Genomic DNA, 26554 nt, shown 5'->3' with positions numbered 1-26554 from the left:
AAATGTTGCCTGGCCTAGTTCAACAGAAACATTTTTACATTACAACTGTGAAATCTTGGCATAAAGCACCCCTTTGTGCCCTTCATTATTTTCTCACAAATATAGTCCATTGTCACATAGCTGAAGTTAATTTGATCAACATTGGGACATTTAACTTTTATGTCCGGTCAAAGGAGCTGTTTCATGCTCATTTTGGGTATTCAAAAGAAATGATTGCCAGAAAAATAATGTTACTATTAACAATTCAGAGCAATTAGTTTCCCAGGGAGAGGCGATGTGATGCACAGGCTTCACACAACTATTCTTTGTCATTTTATGGATGCTCATCAGTCAACTGTCACATCTTCTCAAAGACCCCTCCAATCTAAATGTTTCTCTTTGGGCTTTTCCCAGAACTAGCAGCTGAATGAGGAAAAGAAAAGCCACTTCGTTTCTAGGCAAAGGAAAACTTCATTCTAAAGATCTGGGTCATTTGAGAAAATTCTAGGAGTAGCCCACATCATTTTCCCCCTGTTTTATTCCATCCAACTCGTTTTTACAATACTTAGTTTAACAAGTGAATATTCAGACTGCAACCATGGCATTTTCAAGTTTATAAGGAAATTTGTGATGTGCCCAGATAAAGTGTAGTCCCAAGGCAAATATGCCTTCCATTCAAATATCTTCTAACCAGGGTTTAACATCCAATGTCACATTCAGAAAAAGCAACTTTTCATTAAACACATTGGGTCCATCTCATTAATATTCAGTCTCTTCTCCCTCCCGCTCTTTAAACTAGGGTTAAGTGCTCTCAAAATTAGTGTGTTTGTATAATATGTTCCACAAAGAATAAATCCAGCAAAATTATCTTGTTACCTTCAACCTGTCAGATAAAGTCAAAGGCTGGGGGCTTTTTCCTCTTGTTTTTCCACTGGCTCAGCCTTTTACATATCTGACACTATTGGTCAGAAAATTAACTAATGAGTATTGCTTAGATAACATGCACACATGGGTTTTGAATTTAAATTGGGTAGTATTTTTAGGGGGGGTTGCATATTTATTACATAATTTTACAAAGTTATTTTTTCAAATGGTAAACATGCATTTATATTTTTAAGGATATATTCAGACCAATGGCATTTTAAAATTTAGGGAGACATTCTTTGACATTCCCAGATTATACAGATCTGTTTTCACCACTAAGTCATCTTATTTATTTATTATCAGTGTTTTCTACATATGTGGTGGAGGACTGACTTAGTGGCTCCTTTATCTCCCAGAGCCACAGAGCGGTGCTTCCAGGCTGAGGTCACTGGAAGGGTAATGGTGGCAAGCTTCTGCCACATCTTGTACCCACCCTGTGAATAAAAAAAAATGTCAGTGTTTCTATTTGGAGAGAAAGTGGTGGCAGTAGTATTATTTAATCTTCTTCTTGTAATGTTAGTTACCTAACAAGGACATGCAATGCCTATCCTCTGATCACTTCTAATTGTATCACAAAAAGGCAAAAGTATGATTTGCATTTCTAACTTTCCTGAGGTAGTAGAATAAAACCCCATGCTGGAATATTCTGCAGGACATTTTATGGCCCAGTTTCCGGGTATGTTTTTTATTAAATTGTCACAGTGTTTTGTTTTACCCAATCCTTTAATATATTATAGGGTAGCTATACTTACGATGTGTATTAAGACATACAGTAGTAGGAGTCTATTCTCTATCAATGAGTAAGTATAAAGATTATTAACACTGAGTTTCACAAATTATTTGGAAGAGTTTTAATCTCCCATGACATAACAGGGAACTATTTAAAAAAAAAAAAAAAAAAAGTTTCTCGAATTTCTTAATCCATATGTGTTGTTTTACATCTGATGAAGAGCAAGAGAATTTCCTTATAACTTAACCTCAGAGTAATAGAATTGTGTTCTACTGTAGTAAAATTGACAAGTACTTACATCATTATACATGGCTGCTATTACATTAGGTGAATGTCAGTGTCAGGTAAGATCATGGTTTTGTCAATATAATGAAAATACCAGTCAAACTAGAAAAAGTCAGTTTTCCAGCTCTAAAAATTGATTTTTATTGCTCTTCTTGTAATCCTTTCTTTGGATTAATATTTATTATTGATGTGGTCTTTGTTTTAATCTTAATAGCTACTGACATGGTAATTAATTAAAAAATAGAACATTTTTTGCCCAAATGGCACTATATTGAAATTAAAAGTGAACATCACATATTAGTTAAACAGCCCTGGCAAATGCCTTGAGTATTAAGATGATTGCCTTAGCTTCTTGACAACTCCTTTCATCTTGTTGTTTTCTGCTTGACCTTTAGAGATGTTTTGATATTATTAATAGGTTTTAGCTATTATATCAAAAAGAGTAGGGCACAGAGATATGATAAAGTTCAGCTTTTTAATGACAATATTGCAACATTTTTAGATGTGCCACTGAAAGCACTTACATTAGGTCTGTTTAGGTACACTTAGACTGTCACCAGTTAACTTTTCTTAAAAATTCATTATTATTTCTTAAATCTAGTGGTCCTTTTTTGTAGATTCCTATAGAAAAAAATTTAAGGAAGAGGTGGCCAATGTAAGTATTAGGCTGAATTTTTTTTTTAAAAAAAAGTGAAGGTGGGATTGATGGGAATAGGAGCCTAAAGGCCACATGTCTCATGCTGTGTTAGTCAAACCTTAATTGTCTCTGGTAGCTCAACCTTCAATGTCCTGGCCAGGCTGTGATAGTGTAACAGAGATTTCACGGTAGTTGTTCCTTTGCTTTCCACCAGAAGTCACTATAGGAGTTGTTATTAGGACTCACTGGAATTTAAAGATAAATAGAAGTGAAAAGTATATAATTTAATGCTCCATTACTGTTTTCTCTTTAATCTGATTGGGAACCTGTATCTGATTGTTAAATACTTATCAGTGGTTCTGTCTCCTATCCAGTAACCTTTCTGTGACCTTCACTCTAACACTATTCTATGACTCCCTTTCTAGTTGCTGTGAACCGTGGGGCTTCAGTGTCTTGCATTGCACATAGCAAGTATGCAAACTTCCCTATTGTTTCAAACTCTGCAATGCTTTCTGAACACTTCAGTGATCAGGTTAAATGTGAAAAGGTTTTACCCCAGCATGCACAGACATACTTCAGCATTATTTTAGTAGATTCAAATTGAAATAGATCCCTTCTGGTTCAAAGCTCTAATGAGATTAACAGTAAACAAAATGAATGTTTTAACCTAAAAATTGAATACCACGGTGACTCAGTTAGGTTATACTGCTATCTACCACCCCTGTGCTGCTTATTTCTGGTTTTAAGATCCCTTTTATTATGATATGATGCTATACAAATATACTTACAACATACCTCTTTATAAACAACTTTATTTATGGATGTTGAGCTGCATTTTGTGTCAGATGTCTCATTACAGTCCTCTAATTTCACATGCAAGATGTGCCTTTTAAAATGCTAAAATGATCACTTAAATATATTTTGAATTACTTTTATAATTCTGTATTTCTCACTACCTCTGAGTTACCACTATATTAGCAGGTCTGTAGCTTGCTTAATATGCAGACCAAACATTTTGTTACTGATTTCTTTAGTACTATAAGGTACTTTATTGATGCAAGAGCTATTTTGTAACTATTTTTCTAAATATATAATATTTTTTAAAATGTTGTTTTATACAACTAATTCCTTTACACGTATAATACACACAAAATATAGCAATTCTAGTGAGATTGTTCACTAACCAGAAAAATAGGTAAATATTAAGGGCTATCCACGTTTCCGTATTTTTTTTATCCACTTTTTGTTATGATTAAAAATATGCTCATTGAATAACATTTTTGACCCTTGGATTGTTTCTTCCCAAGAAATGTGACAATACCCTTTCATCTGTTCTCCATCCTCAATTCAGCCAGTTTGGCAGAGCTATGGGGGAAAAGGAGGGAGGAAGGTTGTTTTGTTTTGTTACTGTTTTTAAAACAAAACAAAACAAAAACCTCTTTTCAGTAGTGTCAAGCTAGGATAAATTGGCCAGGGGAAGCATGTTTATAGACTGTGTGAGGAACTTTGTCTTTGTGTGGGAATGTTGGTGACACTGTTATGGTTTGCCTGAATGAACTGCGATGACGCGGCTAATAAGGTATCCTGCTGAGTGCCACCACAGGACTTTCTCAGACCTCCCACTTAATTCTATTCAGCTCCAGCTCAGTGTAGCTAATTTTTCCCATTCCCTCAATTCTTTAGGCCCCCTTACAAACAGAAAAGTCAACTTTCACACCGAAGGCAAGATAAGTGCTTTAGGAAATAATCGTGTAAACAGAATGTTACCTTCTGACCTGCTGCTGATACCTTGACTTGGGACAAAACCCACCCGGCTATTGCATTAGACATGGCTATTAAAGGAATAATGCAGCTGATCCTCTTTACAAAGTACCCTGAGAAATGGTTTAGCCAAATCACTCTGCCTCTTGTCACACTGAATTATGTTCAACTGCTTCCCCCACCACCAAATTACTGATATTTAGCTGTTTTTTCTCCTGTCCTTTTCAATGACAGTATGTTAGGGATAAGTGTGAAAGTAAAGAGAAAGTCAATAATGTCCTATTATTTTCTGGCCTGAATGAATTGAGAACACATGTACAGTAGGCCTGATAACTTTATAAATGAGAGTAAATTTTTATAAACCTACTGTTGATCTTCACTAGAATAATGCATATTTTGAGTAACACTCAAATAAATCACAAAAGGATTTTAATTGCTTTTGACAATTTTGAATTGCTGATTTAAAAATAAACATTATGAATAAACTGTTACGTGTGATACTCCATATTATCTTTGATTAATTACATAATTAGACACTTTGAGATTTTGGGTGCCCAGTTCCCATTCATTTTAATTGCAAGTTCTAATTCCCTAGGCAACTTTAATAATCTCAGCCTTTGTGCCTTTACTTGATTAATAATGGTAGCCCAAATTTAGGACTTGGTCCTGCAAATATCTATGCATATGAGTAACTTTACTTGCCTGTGTAAGTGCTTGCAGGATCGAACCCTGAGGGTATGTTGACTGCATAGTTGACTCAGGCTCTCACTCAGGTTTGGTCCCTAACCTTATCCCAGCCATACACACAGCCCTCTGGCTTGGGTTTGCTGGTGCTCTCAGCACAGACAAGTGCACTTGTCTGGGGCTATAGGCTAAAGCCTGAGTGCCAACCCACCCACTTTGCAGTGGGGATGTAGGCTAAACCGTTTGAGTGCTTTGAGTGCTAATGGTCCTCCAGTGCCTTCCAACAATTCTCTTCCTGTGTCCAACAGACAGAAAAGTTCTCCCACAATTCACTGGGAAAGAATCATAGAATGGCTCAGCTTACTGCAGTGCCAAGAAACATGATTTATGACCTGTGACACATAAGAATGAGTGCAGCACCGGTATGGATTGGTCCCTCCATTTTACTTTACCATTAATACAAGAAGTGTAGGGCCTTTATATGAAATTAAAAGGTCTATTCATTTGGAATCAATAAAAGGAAATACTACTTTATATGGCATTTAGTATCTTGTGACTTCAGTGCCTAATGAGGTCATCACTGAATCCCATACTGTGATTGGACTAAAAGAAGAATGGATAATTGTATGCCCACTAACATTTATAGCTCTGAAAATTTTTAAAATGGAGGGCAATCAGATATTAAGCATAAGTGGATTATCCATGTCATTCAGTAAATTAAGAACAAAATTAACTTACAGTTGTGTTCACCATGAGTTTGTATGTACAGTGACCCCTCTTTATAACATTGAATAAGGTTGACATTATTAGAAATGTTATTCTGGTATCTAAAATGAACAGAAGCATAATAGGAATCTATTGTATGATGTTAGTACATACAAAATTCTTTGCACTTAAGAACTGCCTTGTGGAGCAAGAGCAGTGCATTTTTGACCAAATGATTATAGCAGTGAAAGTGTCCCCCCCACCCAATTCAAAGAAAAAACTTCTCTTTTGTAGAGGGAATGGCTTAGTCTTTTTTGGAGAGCTTTCTTTGGTCTTTTTATTCAATGGTTATCACAAACACAACTTAGAACTTGATGGATTTTAGTTTGCTCTTTTATGTAAAACTGAAAAAAAAACACTTCATAATTCTCTGCAGCTGTCACATTTTTGTTCACTAATCTGCTGTCCCATATCCTGCCATAAACTGTTAAAAAAAATAAAACTGTACAGAAAGACCTAAAACTTGCAAGAATTTTAAGTTTTTTTGATAATCGGATACAGACAGCAAATAAAAGCTAAATGAAATAACACTAGATCCTCCCACTAAGAAACATTAAATTAATGCTGGTGACATGGGTTGACTGCTTTCTTTTTACATGATTCAGATTTATCACTCCATTGGGTGATTCATTGCAACCTTTTAAAGGATTATTTGATTCATGGCATGTTCAAAGGAAATTGTGATAATGGCAAATACTAAAGTACAATAAAACAAATTCTAAAGCTCTCCTATCTTGTTTGAAAAAACAAAACATCTGTTCTTCCTTGCTTGCTGAGGGAGAAGAAGGTGTTTTCTCATTTCTCCGTGTATTTGACACTTAATGAACTGTATAGATTTATAATTGTAACTGGCAGGACCAAGAGGAATGGAACATTTTTCAGAGACGGTTCATTCTAGCCTAAACACCTGAATTTTTTTTCTGAGTCCAGACCAAACAATATTGTATACTGAGTTATCATGCATTCTGTTGCAGTCGGATCCCTCTAATGCAGGTGTTGCTTCTTTCATTGACCAATGGAAGAGCAAATAATTTCCTTTACTATCTCTGCCCCTGCCAACTTGGATCCTGATTCTGCAATCTTAATCAAGAGGAGTAGCTTTTACGCCAACAGTTCCATTGATTTTAATTGGGATGACTGACTGAAAGCAAAGATTTCAGTATTAGGCCCTCGAGATAGCAAGACTACTGAAGTCTCTCTAGTATTCAGGTTTCCTTGGATAAAGGAAAAGTCTTAGTAGCCAGGGCACTGCTTCACATCTATATATTTTAGTTAACCAATTTGAAGCCTATTAAAAGTAGGTTTGTGGCTATTAATCATTAAAAAAGGCTATAATGCCTACATGTTCACAGATTCTAGCATCTGTGGAATTTATAAGTAGAGTAAGCTTGCATGGAATTCTTAAGTACCCTGGCAGGTACCAACGTCTAAGGGAATGACCACAAAACTCAGGCTGTGTATACACAGGCCTTTAAGCTGAAGCATTTCGATGCACATCAGGAAACTCTCTGTATCTGGGTCACACCATAGTCTACACACAGAATGCCTGATCCATTTTCAGTTGGTGTTATGTGAACACGCAGCAACACTTTGCTGTGAACTAAAAGCTCCAGGGGTATCCCATCATTCATTGCTGAGCGGTGTGTGTCCTGGGATTATTTTCACTGTGAACTGTGGGAAGTCAGGTTCGTTCACATTTTTAAAAGAAATCCCATATTTCCACTGTCTCCACCCCATTTCTAGGTGGGCTCATGACATTTTTGAATTGCTGTTGGCCAGCATGAACCCAGCAATGCTCCGTACAGCTATGATGGCAAACACGAATAGGCATTGGCTGCTTGGGCTGTATTATAGCCCTCAGACCCAGATGAATTTGACATTGGACTTTCACACCAACCAGATGATGTAGGAACAGGAAGATACTCTGCAGTGGTGGCATCAGGATAAGGCAGAAGAACAGGAGGAAACCAAGCTGTTCCCAGATCACCTACATAGTTTTCAGTGCCATTTCTGAGCCCGGGATATCAGTGTGGATTGGTGGGAGTAGCTCGTTCTGCAGAGCTGGAATAACCAGCAGCAGCGCGAGAACTTCAGGATGGGGAGGGCTACCTTGTTTGAGATCTGTGCATAACTGACCACAAAACTGCAACGACAACATACGAACAATACAGTCCGCCATCGCCGTGGAGAAACAGTCACCGTTGCCATCTGGAAACTGGGCACCCCAGGATGTTTCCAGTCTGTAACCAATTTTGGGGAGATCAGCTGTTTGGGCCATTCTCATATAGGTCTGTTATGCCATTCACAAGGTGCTGTCTAACTAGATCATGAAGCTGGTAATACTCAGGAGATTGTTGATAGCTTTGCATTGCATGGAATTCCCAAACTGTATTGGGACAAATGAGGGAATTCAGGTGCCTATCATTTACCCTCTCTCCCTTCCCCTAGCCTTCTCCCCCAGCCAGGGCATAGAATTTATAAACAGAAAGGGGTATTTTTCAATGGTGCTCCAAGGACTGGTGGACCACCATGGCAGGTTTACAGACACAAATGCAGCATGGTCTAGGAGGGTCCATGATGGCAGGATCTTTCAGAACTCAGTACTTTTTAAATTAATGGCGAACGAATTGTTTGCACTGTGGACGTTAATGGTGTGGAGGTTGGTCCAGTTATTCTGGAAGACGTGGCTTGTCCCCTGTTGCTTAGCTAATGAAGCCATAGACAGGCCACTTTGACAGAGGGAAGGAACATTTAACTATGGTCTGAGTATTCATAGAATGGTAGTCAAGTGGGAATTTGCCTGTTTGTGTTAGGAACCAGGATTTAGGTGGTCTGGCCTAGTGGACTCAGCAGGTATCCAGATCAACCCTCTATGTCTCTGTTGCTGCCTGGTTGGTTACTTCCAGTTTCACATGGTGTCTGGTTGACCGGTCAGTCCATAACTCTAGTGTTCGTATCTTTGAGGTTCTGCTGTACTGAGATGGGAGACTAGGAAGCAGAGAAAGGTCTTATTCAAAAAGGTAAAGGGTAGACCAGCTTGATACTCTGTGAAGTTATGGTCCCCCCAGAACCACTGTAGAAGTAGAAAGGGCTTGCAAGCTGTACCAGCGGCATAGGGCATCCAGCCATTCCCTGTAACATGTGAAACAAAACTATTTCTTAGTCTTAGGTCCTGCTATATCTCCCCTGCAGACTTCGGAGAAAGTACAGAGAAAAACAAATAGGATCCTACCATGATTATCAGCTCCAATGTGTGTTACGGGGCTTTTGTACCTCAGCCGAGAGCAATATAGTTTGTGCCTTGCCAGGGTATGCAGTGTGCACTCATATCTCATGTAAACTACAAAAACCAACCACATTTCTTTTCCTCTAAGTCCTGTCTCAATAAATGTTGAATATTGCACAAATGAATGCTTCAGTTATTCAAATTTGTTGCGGGAGGAAGGGTGGGGGGAGAGGCACAGACTGCAGCTGCCACTTGGAAGCAGCAAAAGGACTGAGTTAGGAGGGAGGTGGGAGCTCCTAGTTCACCTCCGCCAACAATAATAATATACAATATATTGTAAATATAGGTAATTATATGCCAAAGTTCCCTCCAGGGGATCAGATTCTTCAGTTCTGGCCTGGGTTTCTGGCTGGGACTTGTGTTCAACCGATGCAGGGCAGGAATTGAGGTCAGTAGTAGTAGGGGCGGACAGGGGCTGGCTTTCCAGCTGGCCATCGTCAGGCTCCTGGGTCCCAAATGGATCCTAGCTCTCGGGGCAGCTCCTTTCAGGCATCCTCCTGGTCAGCCTCCAGTGGGTCTAGCTGGCTGTCCTCTGGTTGAACTGTAATTATGTAAAATCCTGTCCAGTTAATCAAAAAATTGACAGGTCCCATGTCCTCTACTCGATTGTCTCCTTTTATCCCTTGTTTCAATGTACTTTCTCCTGAGCTGCTTATTCTTTATCCAGCACTGGTCAGTGTCCCAGTAGTGACCCCTCGCAGACATCTGCTTTGGAATGTCCACAAAAAGGTCCTTATTCTTGTGGCTGGCCGCAAGAGGTTCCTGAACCAACGCTTCTCCCCAGATGGTGATGAGATCCAGGGTCTCAGCGTGGCTTCAAGCAGTTGCAGAAGGCATGTCCTGGGGCTTCTGGTGTGCAATTGTGATTGTATTGCCAGAATAATGATAAACTGGGATCCAGGAGCAAATGGGCAAAATATGGCTCTGCACCACTTTTTAAAGGAGGGAAGCATCATTCTGGACATTTGACACAAGGGGATGGAGGGCACACCAGTTACTAACAGGGACATGTTAGTAACAGTCAACGTGCAAAGCACCGTAAGATTGGAGGCATGCAAAAAGTGGTGTGCAACAATTGTGTGCACATGCACAAAAGACCAAACTAGACTAAACTAGACCAAACTAGTAAAATTTTGTTTCCCTAAATTGATATGTAGTTATTAATTATATTAATTAATAAAATTTTCAGCATTGGCAATCTGCTGTTTTGTTCCTCAGTAACTGATTGAGATTTTTCTAATTAATTTAGTTATCAAAAGTTCTAAGTGGGAGTTTTTTGGCACAATGTGTTTATTTGAAAAAATCGTCTTTGCATAATACAATTACAGCTTTCATCTTCATAATATCAGTTTGTTTTAAGAGGACTTCTTTAGACCTTGATGTCATTCCAGAGATATCTCTCAGCTTTTTGTCAGCAGTAAATGGCACCGAGCAAAGCCAAAACTGGGATATGAATCAGGAAAGTTGGCAAAGCAGACGGAGCTTTTCTTGTGTACAAATCGTATATCAGATTTTGCAATGATAGTGTGAGCAAATTGTGGTAATGTAAATGGTTTAACTTTTAAGTTCTCATTTTCCCTTAAAGTGCCATGAGGGGACTAATCAAACTAATGTTATGTATAGGTCAAAACTGACAGGCTTTTCTTAATGGTTGGTTGCAGTTGACAGTGGATAGTATTTATTAATAGTACCTGCAATAATTTGTCAATTGAATGGAGGGCTTCGAGATTTTCTTAGCAGAAAAGGATAGCTCTTTGCAGGAGAATTTTCTTCAAATAATCACTGTCATAGGTTCAGTGTGCATGAATTTTTCAGTGAAATAATATTGTTTATGTAATAGATTGCCATTGGGTAAAAATGTGGAGGGATACTTTACAAGCAAAGCAGTATCTCATTTAAAGACCCAGGTGTTTTCTTACTTTATAGCTTTGAAATGTCCAAATGGGGGTAATTTATTAAAATGTTTAAAGCCATTTTAAACAAATGTCTCCTTTCTGGGCATTATAGCTCCAGAAGGCCACTTACTGTAGGTTTCTTTATAATTCTTTAGCTATCCATGTGGGCCCTTACCTCCAGCTCAGTTGGGATTTCTGGCATCATCATGCTTATGTATTTATTTACTTCCAGAGTGCCTTAGATTTATTGTTTCTTTGTTGTGCACTGTGCTCCTAATATGGTATAAAAGTATTTTGTGCTTTTTGTCTAGTGATTTTTTTTCTAATTGTAGTCATAATATTTTGGTCAATTACTTCATGTCTTCACCAGTTGATAATAGGAGATTGATTAGTTGGTCTCTGTTCCCAAAACGAGGTGCTGATTCAATGACTGGTTTACTTGATTTTATTCCACTTTGAAAGATTTGGCCAATACCAAGCTCTCTAGAAGCATGTACAATTTTTAAAGGTATTAAATAATTAGCGCTGACCTAAGTTTTAAAATAATCACTGAAAAAAATAAACAAAGAGCCACCCCTCACTCAGCTCTCAACTCTGATCAAAAGCCTGAGAAAAGATGTAAGCTTTATACCATATCCTGAATGTCAACTGTCTTGGTGATAGCCAATTCCAGAGTCCAAGGCCTTCCAGTGAGAATATCTTCCTGCAGACATGCAATTCTAAGGATTTTTAGCTCATGTGTCTCGACTGTGATAATGGTACACAGAGAGGAGCTTTCTCAGTGAGCCATAACCCAGGCTACATAGGACTTCATAGATCAATATCAGGCCAAATAGTAACAAATAATACTTAGCACTTCTATAGCACTTTTCATCCATAGATCTCAAGGTGCTGAATAAACATGGGGAAACATTATGGACCTCAATTTTACAGATGTTAAACTGAAGCAACAGAGTTTGAGGCAGATATTTTTAAAAGTGTCCATTAATTTTGGGTGTCACAATTTTTAAGAGTCCACCTTGAAACACTTAGGAGCTGATTTTCAGAGGTGCTGAGCACCCCCAACTCCCACTGGAGTTAGTCACTATCTCTACCATCTTCTCAGGATGCTTTCCCTGGCCTCTAAGCAAGCACCTCTTCACTTGTCTGGACTGAACTGCAGTCAGGTTACTCATATACAAGCCCCTGTTTTAACCAGGGAAAGCAAATAAACCATACGCATCTTGATTTGAGGAAGAAGAAACAGAACTACATGTCATCTGCATGCTTATAACAGTATAAACCAAACAAGTTGTTACTATATAGTGAAGTTTTATTCCAAATAAATTAATGCTGTTGTTGACTGTTCCACGAATAATTTTGCTAATGCTGTGCTTAAAAGTTAAATGTGATTGTGAATACATAGCTTTCATTGCAATATATTTTAACATTTTGCAATTACAATTCCAGGGATTTTTTTGTAAAGGGCTTTTTTGTTTTTACACAGAAAGCTGACTAGACAGCAGTTAATGTATTTTTGTCTGCCTTTTCAGAATTAGAGATCAGCGGTTTGAGAAGGTTTCATATTTTGTGTTTGGAGATTTCAACTTTCGACTGGATTCCAAATCAGTAGTAGAGGTAGGACTTCTCCTTTCTTCATCTCTGGGTGCTATCTAAGGGTTTTCATTTCTAAAATTGTTTCCCTTTGGAGAGAAAAACAGAAAATAACTTAACAGGCAATTTTAATGTTGATATCAAACTTGCCAAGGAATACTTTTAGGGGCTTTCAACATGAACATCTAACAGGTAACTCAAAATTGATTAAATAATAAAATAACATCACTGAGCGAGCAAGAGGTAGTTGTATTATGGTAATCAAACCCCTTGGAACAGAAAGGTTGTTATTTATGCCATTATTGTGAGAAAACCAGGTTGTTTTTGTCCAGAAAGGCATTGAAGGTTCAAGAGGCGATAGTGCTAGGATTCGCATTTCTGAGGATCAAGAGGACTCGTTTGCTGTTTGTAGAATGTTCATTTGCCAGCCAGTGATTCTCTCAGTTCAGGGAGTTTTAAAATGGACCTCAAACAAGATGAATTTACTATAATCACTATGGGCCAGATCATGGCAATTCCACTTCCACTGGAGCAAGGCCCCAAATGTAGCTGAAACACTACATTTCTATTGTGTGGGGGAGCATACTGTAAAGGGCACATGCAGAGGGATTGCACTGCAAACTGTTGCTCTGTGATTGTCTTCTTTACTGGACAGCAGGAATTTTGTGTGTCCCTAGGGGGAATTGCAAGTGTGATCAGTGGGACTCATATTTTGACCAAAGTCCGGGGGCTGCAGGATGGAGTGGGGAGGTTTCTGTTCCCTAAACTGCTGCTTAGGTCCTTTATGCAAAGTACTTTCAGCTGGGCTTTGTGCATGAGACCAAAATTTCATTTTAAGCTTGTGTCTGTTGTTATTGCTATACCTCATCAAGACTAATTCCTATTTGGTTTTATTTTTTTAAGCTAAATACATGTTGTTTTGCATGTGTAACTAATGAGGAAAATGATATAACGCTAGAGATATTTCGTAAACTTCTATGACAGAATTCCACAAAAACCACAAACTCTGTGAAAATATGAATAGCTGACATTTATGCAAACTTTTGTGATATGAGCACCTCAACATGGAAATATGAACAGAAGATTTGTCTGAAGTCAATGGGAATACAATAAACCTTTTTCACGAGTTGAGATTACCTTGATTTACCTGGAGCTGGGCTTTAGCAGTAATCCCAGGCTTAACAACTATTTTATTCTCCTGTTTACCCTCTTTAATTCTCAGAGGTATTTTAGTGTCTCTTTGGCATCCTTGAGGGCAAGTATGCATCTTCTAATCCAGGGGTTCTCAACCTTTTTCTTTCTGAGACCCCCCCAACATGCTATAAAAACTCCATGGCCCACCTGTGCCACAACAATTGTTTTCTGCATATAAAAGCCAGGGTTTGCATTAAGGGGCCCTGCAAAGCTAAACTGCTCAGGCTTCAGCTTTAGTCCCGGATGGCGGGCCACAAGGCAATGTGGCTTTGGCTTTCTGCCTGGGCCCCAATGAGTCTAAAGTCTTCCTGCTTGGAGGACCCCCCTGAAACCTGCTCACAGGCCTCCCAGGGGGCCTCGGACCCCTGGTTGAGAACTGCCATTCTAACCCAAAGGTTGATACTACTTTGTGGTTTAAGCAGCAGGAAGCACTGTGTCTGTATGCTCAAAGGCAAAGTACCTTTGCCTAGAGATGCAATGGATCCCCCATTCCTCGTGTGATTAGTCCCTACTCTGCTGAAAAATCAGGGTGTGTCACATGGCAGCTCAGTATAGACAGGTGGAGTTTAGATAAACCTTCATCTTTTTATTCACTGCAGTTGTTTTTAACTGTAGTTAAATGTTTTATTTAAAGTGTAATTGGAGTGAAATGCAAGGACTGATTCAGAATATGCAGTTTTGTATTGTCTACCCCAGTAACTTCCATATTTACAGAAAGAAGAAGTAAGCTATAGAATAATCTGTTTTGGAATAGTCTATGCTATTTTTTTACTTTGCTCAGGATACACTAATGTAACTGAGAGCACTTGTATATGAGAAAAATCTGTCAATCAATCTTCAGCAGCACTATTTATAGGACTTTATCCTGTGAGGTGCTGAGTACCCTGAGCTTCTACTGTTGTCAGTGTAATCAGTCGGGATTGAGCCCATAATGAATACTTTCTTAATTTGCTGATTTTGATTAAGATTTTAATTAATGTAACTACATTTGGATTCAATTAGAAATATTGCCAATAGCTCACAATTTTTCCATAAGTATGCATGTGTATATTAGATACAAGTATTCTATTTCTTTATATGGTGCCATCTACTTATAAGATATGAAAACTTATCAAAATCCACTCTTTAAAGAAGTAATTAGAAAAAAGGCTGAAGTCTTAATAGCTAGACATATGTATATGATTTCTATGCCTTGTTTCTTTTCCTTTTTAACTAAAGTGGAATTGGATTTTTTTTCCTTTCAAAATGTATTTCTGTGTCAGTATGAGAAACCCAGGTTCAAGAGTGAAGCCTAGATCTAGCAGACTGTAGTCTACCTGCTGCCCTTCTAGTGCCCCAGCATCTGTCATGTATGGAATTATCCATGCGGAATATTGTGTTCCTATTTATCCTCTTTTTGAATATCTACAGAGCTGGAACTTCCACAGATAATCTTGCTAGGATATTCCATCATCTACACTTCTTCCTACAAAGTGTTTTTTTCAAACATCAGATCTCAAAAGAGGGAATTATTATTTAGCATTAGAGTACAGAATTGGTAGTCAGGAATGCTAGCGTGAAACCCTGGCCCTCGGAGTCTTTGGTAGAATGGCACTAAGTGGATATGAAGTGTAATTTATCATTATTCTAGCTGATAATATTATGTTTGTAAAGCATTTCAAAATGTTAAATGCTATAAAAGTGCTAAGTAAGTATTAAATGAGGAGTAATGGTCAACCAACTAAAAATAACAAGACTCTAAATCTAGGCAGGCAGGCAGTCTCCTATTGACATCATAAACCCAAAAAGTGAAGCCAGAGTGGCAGGTACAATTATAATTTTATGTATCATTTTGGTTTATTTTATTGATTAAATCACCTTTATGCTTGATTTTTCCATTAATTACTGTGGACAGGCAAATCTTGGTTTTTCAGTTCAAAGTCTTTTAAAGAGATTCACTTCTAACAAAAGAAGTAATGACACTAGTAATGGGGCACAATATGTGCAATAAATAATAAATATGCAGTAATAAAAATGTTAAGAATAACCATCTTTAGTACTGGTGTAGCACTCTTCATCTTCAAAGTGCTTTACAAACATTAATGTTTGCTACCTATGTTCATCTAAGGTTATAGAAAAGGTGCAGTTTAAACATGAATCAAACTTTTTTATACATTCTTTGCGGAACAGCTTGTTTAGAAAAATAGCAATTGTCTTCTGTTTTATTGCTTTATTAGACAACTAGTATACCACATAGCCCTGTGCTGTATGATCATGTAATGAAAGACGCTTTTGAAACAGTACATATGCATGCACAAAGAACCATAGTCAAACTTGCTTTGAAAATTTTAGCTCTGAATTTCCTTACATATGTGCAATTCAAGTCACAACCTTAACATTGTAGACATTTGCGCTGGATATATGATATGTACTGGTATGTCCATAGGATTTAGAAGATTTAAGAACGGTCTAAGCCATGTGTAAATCACTTCATAGAACAACTGAAAGTGCTGGCAAAATATCTGTAACACCATCTTAACACATAGAGAGGTTGTTAATTAACAGATAATAGGTATACAGGATTCTGATTTGGAAAGATTTTGTGGTATGATGTAGGTTCTTAAAGGATAGGCCAGTATCTGAGGTATAAATTGAAAGTGTTTAGTTATGAGTAACTTGTAATTTAAATGATTCCAAGATAGAACCTTAATTACTTGAGCTTATGTAGTGTTTATCATGCAGAAAGATCCCAATCACTTTACAAACTGACTTCTAAGTATAGCCGCCCTTTCCTGCAATAGCCCCTAAATCTCACTGAAGTCAATGGGAAGTGAAATGAGCTGGCCTTGGTCACACACCAAATCAGTGGCAAAGCAGGGAACAGAAACTGAGTAATTGTGATTCCCCAACCAGTACTCCATGTTAATGCTGTCAGGTTTGACAAAATACTGCAAATGTATGGCAGGTTGAATTTGTGATGTGGTATCTAAAGGGAGCAGGATATAATCTAGATGTGAACCTTTCAAGTAACAGGCTGGTGTCCTTTGGGTGTTTTGGATATATGCACATGCAAACATCTTAAGCATTAATTTGATTGTCTGGACGTCTGTAAAATACTAGTGTTCTAAGGGTTAATCCAGGGTACTGTTATCCTCGTATATGTTAGTAAATTTATCTCTGCTTTTCCTACTGACCTTTTCCTGCACCTCATGAGACAGTAACTGCCAAGCGCTTAGTTACTGTAAGATGCTACAAGCAACAGATGCCATTTGTTGAGCTATAGGATATAATATCCAAACAGCAGCAGAATGTTGTATGTTTCTGAAGTCTTTCTCAACAGAGCCATTGAAAGAGGAGAGCGGAGAGCTACTTCAGATATGGACTTCATATACCTAAGTACAGTGTGCTAAATCAGATGCCAAAATGTTACCCTTATTAATTTATAATTAATATACGATAAATCATTAGTATATAATCTATTAAATGTTTTATGGGAACCTTAATCTAAAGTCTTATTGATTTCTTTGCTAGGAAATTCTGCTTTACTGTTTGAAGTAAACCAGGGGGGATCAATAAAACAGGGCTAAGCTTCTAGTGAGTCTGAGATCTCCCTATGTGCATGAACCATTGTGTCATCCAGAGGGATAAACTGGCAAAAAAGAAATAGGATCTCAATATCCTAACAAACATAGCAAATTCTGGAAGAGTGCAATTGTTTTACAATAGACTTGAATTATAGTGTGAGTATAATCTATAGCTTAGCACCGTGATGCACAGTAAAGAAAATTTTAGAAAAACAGCTGCTGTTTAGGCATATTATCTACTAACCATTTCAAAGACTTTTTTTAATACTGAGGGAGGCTATTTGCAAGATTCCAATTGTGAAACCTAGTTTTGTTTGACCAAAATGGGACAAAAAGATAGAGAACATCTGAAATCATAGACTATTATTTTCTAAAGCACATACATACACCTCTACCTCCATATAATGCAACCCGATATAACATGAATTCGGATATAACGCGGTAAAGCAGTGCTCCGGGGGGATGGGGGGCTGCGCACTCTGGTGGATCAAAGCAATTTCAATATAACGCGGTTTCACCTCTAACACGTAAGATTTTTTTGGCTCCTGAGGACAGCGTCATACCGAGGTAGAGGTGTACATGACATTTGTGTGTATGTGCTCTGAGACTGTAGCCAATCCTGTGCACCCGCGCAGGGAGTTGAAGGTATAAGATGCCTTGGCACTGGGTACCCAACATTAATTGCAGAGAGTGGGAGGGAGCTGTCTTCGTGGAATTGGTTGGGGGAATGCGTGCTGCCTCTTCAGCCTGCAGGAGGACATGTTATAGGCAACAACATGCAGCCCCTTGGACAATGCTCATGGCAAGGCTATGATTTGACCAAAAGGATGTGGGAGCCACATCATTAGCAAAAATGTTTGTTTCATAAACTGGCATTTGAAGTACCTAAGTTACAATAAAAGGGAGATAACACTCAAGTGAGTTGGCTCAATATGAGTGAGTCTAAAACGGAAGACTCCCATGATTATGAGGGGAATATACAAGATATGCTTGTGCACAACCTTTTTAATTTGGATTATACTTTGAGTTACAAATCTTCTTAAAACAAGAATTTAAAATGTAAGCACTACCAGATCTTTAGTTATGGTGGCACTATGTTGCTGTGGCAATAAGCCACAAGAGTTTGTCTTTTAGCTAAAGTCCTGGTAAATCACCATTCTCACTAACTACATTAACCCACTGAAGAATAAACATCACTTCATTGCTTTGTTACCCTGCACACCTAATCAATTGCTGGATCCACTAGACTACTGTTAATTGGTATCTACTTTGTCACAGTTCAGATAAAGTAGATGTAGATTTTAGCTCATTATTCTTTTAATCATAGCTGTTCCAGCTGTGTTTGCTCTAAAGGGCATAGCGACTTTCCTTGTTTATGTCAGTTTTGGGCTTAAAATAGTATTATTTTAGAATTCCCTATAACCATATAATGGAAAGTATATCATATAATATTATAGGAATGATATGAGAGAAGGAACTAGAGAGTATTCTAATGGTAATATATAGCTTACAAATTGCATTATTTCTGTTTTTTATCATCTGATCCTGAATATGCCTTTTTATTTAACCTTTGGTGAATTTTTAGCTGTCATGACATTGACAAATTGATAGCACCAACACCGTGTAAGTTTCCACTCATGTGTCAGGCAATGCACCACAAACTGACCTGCAACACCCATATGCATGGATAGTCTTGTGTATCTCCTTATTAGAGACTGCTAGATATGCTGACTTGCTTTGGTGATTTTCTGGTAAGGACACTAGGAACTTAAGGGCCCAATTCTGCAAATCCTCATGTTCCAGGGTAGCTTCACTCATGGAACTATTCATGTAAGTGAAGTTAGCCCTTGTTCAGAAGGGTTTGTAGGATCTAGTGTTAGGCTGTAAAAAGATTTGTCTTTTATAACAAGATGTCTTTTACAACAATATAGCTACATCCTTTTTACTAGTGATGACACTGTTTTAGACTGAGACCACCAGACTCAATTCTTTTGTACAATACAAGTATATTGTACCTTTTAAATGTAAATATCTTACAGCTACTCTTTTGAAAGAATACTTTTTTAATAAAACATTTTGTGAAAGTTTTAAAAATATTCTGCTAACATAGCACTCTTTTACTGCAAATTGTCTAAGAGTCTTCTTTTTGCTTCCTAAAAGTGTTCCCAACAGAGAGGCGGGAGAGTAGAGTGCGTATTGATTAATAAAATAGGTACAAGACACAGCCCTGTGTGTAATGAATACATAATATTTAGATTTGCTCAAGTTTTGTTCACTTTAAAATCTGATGTCTAATTCCTTAATTTTTTTTATTACAATCAATTATATTTAACTCATCCTCCATTTATAAATTTGGCCAACATGTAATAGAGTGACAAAATTTGCTTAGTAAGCTGATTTTTTGAAAGGTCCACACCTCCATTCGAAATATTTTAGGGGTCCGCAAAAGAAAAAGGCTGAAAGCCACTGATGTAAACAGTGGCGTTTTTTTGTCATTTTTTCTGATGTTCTGCTGTTACCATGCTGATGGAAGTTAATAACACATCTGCATAGTGTAATGCTCCATCTTTGCACTTATCAAAAATGTTAATTATGAATTTATTGTAGTGTTATTACAAATGAGGATAATAATGTATTTTCTTTGAGACAAAATGCAAATTGCCTTGTAAGAATTAATAGCAATGGAGTTTGACTCTGAAGAAATCTGCAGGAACTGCAGGTATCGTGTAGCTTGAAAATGAAGCCTGTGCTAGAATGTTAGAACAGTTTTAAGAGTCCATATTAAAGCCCCAGTGCTTGAAACACTTAATAGCTACCTGAGTAGTCAGCAAGACTACTCCTGTGTTTAAAGTTAAGCCTATGCGTAAGTGTTTGTAGGTTCAGGGACTAAATGGTAACTGGATGACTATTAATTGAATAATACATTAAAATAAGGATGATGAAATCTTAAAACATGACATTTTAGGGCTAAGCAATGAACAAAACGTATTGAGTAAAGTTTAGGGAGGAGGCAAGTGAGGGATTTGATCACAAAAGTGTACGTTCTCTAATTTTGCACTTGTAACAAAAATAAAAGTTAATGTGAATGAATGAAGTAGAACATCTCATTGGTCACCGTAAGTGAATTCTCTTCTGTCAATCACTGAGAGCAAGCAGCTTACCACCTTCCTGCTGTGACTGTTGTAGACCACACAGGGTTTTACACTGTGACAGATCTGATGTCATTTTAATCTCAGAATTTAGCATGCTTCTGTATATATTTTGTTAATTAAAACAACTAACCAGTGTCTGATGTTTTCCATCACTTTCAAAGATACTTCACTACAGTACATTTGGGAGTAGAATTGGTCCCATAAATCTTTCTTTGCACCCCTAATTCATAAGGATATATGGAAGTGTTAGGAAAAAGGTCATAACCCCTGTCTGTAAATTTGTAAGGCCGCCTACACACTGGTGTCCAGTGCTAGTTGTCATTTTGTGCTTTTAACATGCCGAAATGCCCTTTCCCCTCTGTTTGTTAGAGCAGATGTTCTTGATTGATTTGCCTGGCATGAGGGAGGGTTTTGACCCCCAGGGGTTTGGCTTTTCATCTATAGTTCTTCAAGCACTGAAGCAGGAAACGGGGAGCTTTCCATAAAGTGGGCAGTGCTCCTCTCTAAGAAATTGCTAATCACGCTTTCTGCATGATCCGCCACCATAGTGTGTACCCTCAGATTAGCTCCTGGTCCTGCAGATGGAGACACAGTGCATTCTTTTGAGTTATCTTCAGGGCTGTAGTTTCAGTCTTGCCTCTAGAAGAACAGTATTGCTATCATTGCCTTTTTTACTTTTTTTTTTTTTTTTTTTTTTGCCTCAAATTATTCAAGCCACAAGCTAGAACACTTTCCTTGTTTTGCAGTAGCATACCAACCAGGAACTGCATCATCTCCTTCTTTCCTCCAGGAACATGACTGTCTAATGCATGCTCACTGTTCCCTTTAGTGGATCAGTGGTAAAAACAGACCACCTTACCATCTCCTGTTACTTCTAATTAGGTGAGCGAAGTTGGCATGTTGCCTTATTTGTTTAGTCAACACATTCCTTTCACAGGAGCAAGCAGACGTTGAAACACTGCTCTATAATGTAGGCCTATATCTAGGAATATTGTCACCTTCATTGGGCAACAGTACACTGCAGCTGGCTATATTAAATCTCTCAGGATATCAGGTTTTTTTTCATAACTAAAAAAATAATAATCCAACAAAGAGGTCATAACAAGGTGATCTGCCACTTTGCAGGCTGGGGCCTGGGGCCAGCCACCCTTGTTTTATTATCAGACCCAGCTAGGTAGGGGTCAGGTTTTCTATAAAGGACAGAGCGAGCTCAGTTGGAAGAGAGCTGCAGGAGGGAGATAGGCTCTTGCACCTTTGGAGTAGGGGGTTGAAGTGAAGGATGTGTCCTCTTTTCAGTACTGAGAAAGGCAAGGGGAGAAGCCTCTGTGAGCTGTAGCCCATGTTGTGGAAGGAACTGCTTTTTGTTTGAATGTTTTACCTAAATTTGAAGAATAAAATTGTGCCCTGAAAGAGACTTGAGCACGTGAGTCTTTTGTGGGCAGCGGAGAAAGACGAGGAAGCCTACAGCAGCCTACCAGTATATCTTCCCAGTCCCGGGTTTCCATCTTAGTATATAAAGTGTATTTTGTCCACTTTAGGATATAAAATTACTCTCTCTCTAAATCAGACCCTCTGATACCTGATTCTCTAAAAGTTCCTTATATTTACAGTAGAAACAAGTGGTACCTATACTGTTTCTTCCCAGTCCCAGGAATCCTTAGTACTGCTATTAATCTAATGTATAAACAAGGCTTTTATAAGAAATAAAGTTCTCCTCATCCAGAGAAAAGACCACTAGGAGAAACTTTTGTATCCATGATTTTTTTCCTAGATGTGATCTCTGTCTTCCACTTGTCCCAAGAAACATTATTACTTTCATTTTGCACTACCCCCAGCAGTAACAAAGTAGAAGTGATAGTCAATTGAACATCGATGGGTAAGATGCCTGCATCGTACATTAAAGTTTATGAAAATAGTGACTCAAATGAACATCTTGGTGGTTTCCAAGTGCTATATACTACGATAGATTTAATGCTGTATCTCAAAACCCTGCACAACAAGAAGCAAAGCCCCTGGGCTTAAACTGAAAGTTCATTCTAATACGGCTGTATCTCATAGGCAGGTGCCTCCATGCTAGATTTCAGCAAAGCAACCATTTGAAAATACATAGACATTTAACTAAATTAAATTACTGAAAAAGAGTGTTTTGAAAAATGAATACAAAAATCACAAAATCACATTGCTTTCGGTTGCCCCTCCTCCACACCATCATTCTGTTTGATTTTATGTCATCTAATTGAAAGGAAGCAGAGACCTTGGCATCTTATCTGTCTGTTTAGCTCATAGAACATTGTAGATACTATAAATAATAGAATCATTTTTATCAGATACGATATTCTGGGTACAGTGTGGTCCTCCAGTTCTGAATTAAGAAATTGGTAGTTTCAGACAATAGTGGCATCTCATGCTGCTCATGACTGTAAATTCAGGAGCCAGGGGAGGCAATCCAAATAGATAATTTGCTACTATTAGAAACATTTTCATCTCACAAACCTGGGTTTCCTATCATAAAGGTACTTCTATCTCACTTTCTATCCACACATCTTCTGTGATCTTCATAGCAGAAGGACCAGTTTGTGGTTGCAATGGAATCACTTTCAGCTGAGCTATCCAGAAGAGAATATAAATATAGAACTTTTTTTCTCTTCTGCCAATCCAAAAGCCAGGAAAGTAAGTATAAACTTAGGTCTGCTTCTTTTAAAGATGTTGCATTTTTAGAGCACTTTCCTTTTCAGTTGAATAACTAAACAAAGTGAAACTAAAAATGATACTATAAAAGCTCCCACTGGACAGCCTTGCATAGTGTTAGGGTTGCCAGGTGTCTGGTTTTGGACCGGAATGCCTGGCGGCTCTGGTCAGCACCGTTGACCAGGCCGTTAAAAGTCCAGTCAGCGGTGCAACAGGGCTAAGGCAGGCTCTCTGCCTGCTCTGGCTCTGTGCAACTCCCAGAAGTGGCTGGCATGTCTGGCTCCATGCACTTCTCCATCCCCAAGTGTTAGCTCCGCAGCTCCCATTGGCTGGAAACCACAGCCAATGGGAGCTGCGAGGGCAGCACCTGTGCGAGGGCAGTGCACAGCACACCTTAGCACCTCTTCCTAGGGGTCGGACATGCTGGATGGTTCCGTGAGCTCCGTGGAGTCAGGGCAGGTAGGGAACCTGTCCTAGCCCCACTGCACTGCCAAGCAGGAGCCGCCTGAGGTAAGCATCACCCAGCGGGAACCTGCACCACACACCCCCTCCCATACCCTAACCTCCTACCCCAGCTCTGAGCCCCCTCCTGCACCCCAAATCAACCATTCCTGGCCCCAGCCCCGAGCCCACACCCCCAGCCAGAGCCCATACCCCCTCCCACGCTCCAACCTCCTGCCCAGCCCTGAGTCTCCTCCTGAACTCCGAACCCCTTGCCCCCAGCCCAGAACCCCCTCCTGCACCCCAAACCTCTTATCCCTAGCCCCATCGCAGAACCCACACCCCCAGCTGGAGCCCTCATCCTCTCCCACACCCCAAGTCCCTGCCTCAGCCTGGTGAAAATGAGTGAGGGTGGGGGAGAGCGAGCGATGGAGGGAGAAGGGGTGGAGTGAGAGGGGGTGGGTTAGGCCTCAGAGAAAGGGCAGGGTAAGGGCAGGGCTTTGGGGCAGGGGGCGAGGCAAGGGTGTTCGGTTTTGTGCGATTCAAAAGTTGGCAACCCTATATAGTGTTCTGATCCCACAGGGAAAGAGCATAGTGGTCTGAGCTCTTTAATTTGGGAGCCTTCAAAGACACCACATTGAACTTTTGAGTGGCCAGGCCCGCCTTGTATGGCTCCCCAGTGTCCCATCTAACTGATTTTTATATCCTGAAGGAACACACACAAAAACTCCCCTCCCCTTGTCTTTCTCACAACATACTTCTCTGCTTTTATGTCAGTAGAGAGTGAATAGGCTGCAGTTATATTTTAAATTATTCCTTATTTCTTACCGGCACATTTTATATAAACATTTCTCTTTTTCACAAGTCATGGGTACCTAATTATCCATTCAAATATCCCTTAAAAATACAGGGTTTACTATGAAAATAAGACCTCGAGCTTTTCACCTCTAGGTCACTAGTTTTACTCAAATCAGTAGATGTGTTTGTCTGGGTTTTTTGTTTTGGTGTGTTTGTTTTCATTGCAATTACTTACATTATTTGGTAGCTGTTTGGTATCATCTGTGCAATAACTTGGATATCTTACCAGGATCTAGTGCTCAAATGACCCACATTATCATCCTAACCATTAACACGAATTGGAACCCTTGTCAATCTCCATGATGAGCTCAAGCCCCTGGGTATGGTACTCCTCTCCCATCTCATCCTTGGAGATGTGGCACCCCAAACAGAACTGGGTTCCCTTGGCAGCGTGAGGAAGCCTGCTCTATTGTTGCCTGTGCAGTCCAGTTCCCAGAGCTATGTAGCATTTTCATGAAAGGCAAAAAAAATCTCCATCATTTTTAATTGTTTTATTTGCAGATGATATTCGAAATACACAAGTTAAAGTGCATATAAGAATAGTACATTCTTATTACTGTCACTGTGTAAGCAGGCATTTCTCTTAAAAGTTCTGGAATGGATGACCTGTAGAAATTAACTTTTAATTGCACTCACAGTATTCACAATGCAGAAGTGAAATAAATGTGTACGTAAATCATAAAACTACAGATAATTTGCTTTTGAGTAAACCATTTTAAATATCATTTTGTGCTATGAGACTCCAAGCAAAATGAGCTAAAGCACTCTTGCCTTTCTATCCAAGTCCTCTAGGCTGTGGGAGCATTTGCCTTTCCGAGTCAGCATCATGACACTGGGTGCTTATTGTGTGCCCTTTGGATTTAAACTAAATCCATTTAATACACAACTTCAACTCCCATGTTACCCCCTCCTCTTCACTATCTGTAACCATTTGCAGGTAGAGTGTTGCTAAAGCCCATGTTGCAGAATAAGACTATCCTCTACATTATGTTAATAGTTAAACACAACACAAAATTATTTCTGAAGCACTTAGACATCTTTGAATATTTTTCCATATCTTTAGAACATTGCTCTTTTTAATACAGTTTTTTTTAAATATTTAAGAAACAAACCTTGCATGCATCACATTTCATTCAGTCATTAGTCCAGTATTACTTTTCCTCTGGCAATTTGATAGATTAATACAAAAATTAGGAAACATTTTTCTTGTGCAAGAGCACATCTCAAGTGAAACTAATCTATCATTTCCATAGGTTAATTTATTCCTAAGGTGGTCCTATAACATCATTCAATCCAACTCAGTAATTTCCATAACTACAAATTGAATGTATATCTGCAAATGGAGGTTATCATACCAGTCTGCCAAAGCAACAAAGATTAAGTGATCTATTTTAATATCTTTTGGAATATTATGGCATTATAGGAGTTTTTGATCATCAATATTCTTATTTACAGTACAACAGAAAATGTGGCTTATACTGGAAAACACCCACTAACATGCTGCTACTGCTTGAATAAAATGGGGGTCATGCTAAAGGTATCCTATAAAAGCATTTCAGAGTAGTACTTTATATTAAATTGTATAAAAACACTTCTAAAGAAAACATAAAATTGGGAATATTGCATAGTACCAGATCACAAAGAAAGATACGGTTTCAGTGGTTAAATTGCCCACCACATTTACAAAATAACCTCTGGCCCAATTCTGGTAATCAGCAAGGCTAAAAGCTCCTCTACAATTGGAAGAGACTATATGTTGGAAATGTGTGCAACTACAGGACCCTGTGTATTGTCTTAAATCCATTGCCCATGCAGTAGGATTGGAGATCATTGAGGCACAGCCGCTTGGATACTAATGGTGGCACTGAGCTTTTCAGAGGTTGTCCCTCTTCCTGCAGAAACAGCAGACTACTGAAGGCTTGACTACGTATTCTGATCAACCAGGCTAAAATTAGTCCTCTCCTATTATCTGTCCTTAAGTAATTAAGGATAAGTTCTTCTAAGAAAGTGATACAAGCTATGGAAAAGTGCCCTAATCACTTATTGTGAGCACTTTCTTCACAAGATTTGTCATTTTGTTCCATTTTCACTTTCTTCTAACCCAGGGGTAGGCAACCTA

General features: G+C 38.6%; 1 protein-coding gene across 6 annotated transcripts in view; it reads left to right on the top strand.

Annotated features, from left to right (window-relative positions):
• INPP5A (inositol polyphosphate-5-phosphatase A) overlaps nucleotides 1-26554 on the top strand; it is a 419473-nt gene that overhangs the window by 307973 nt on the left and 84946 nt on the right. For all 6 annotated transcript variants that reach the window (XM_054034303.1, XM_054034302.1, XM_054034306.1 and 3 more), the window contains one exon: nucleotides 12479-12563. In XM_054034303.1, the coding sequence (XP_053890278.1) occupies nucleotides 12479-12563 (85 nt within the window). The remainder of the gene's footprint in view (nucleotides 1-12478; nucleotides 12564-26554) is intronic.

The sequence above is a fragment of the Malaclemys terrapin genome, chromosome 7 (assembly GCF_027887155.1).
Source record: "Malaclemys terrapin pileata isolate rMalTer1 chromosome 7, rMalTer1.hap1, whole genome shotgun sequence".
NCBI lineage: Eukaryota > Metazoa > Chordata > Testudines > Emydidae > Malaclemys > Malaclemys terrapin.
This window is presented reverse-complemented; position numbering and strand designations above follow the sequence as displayed.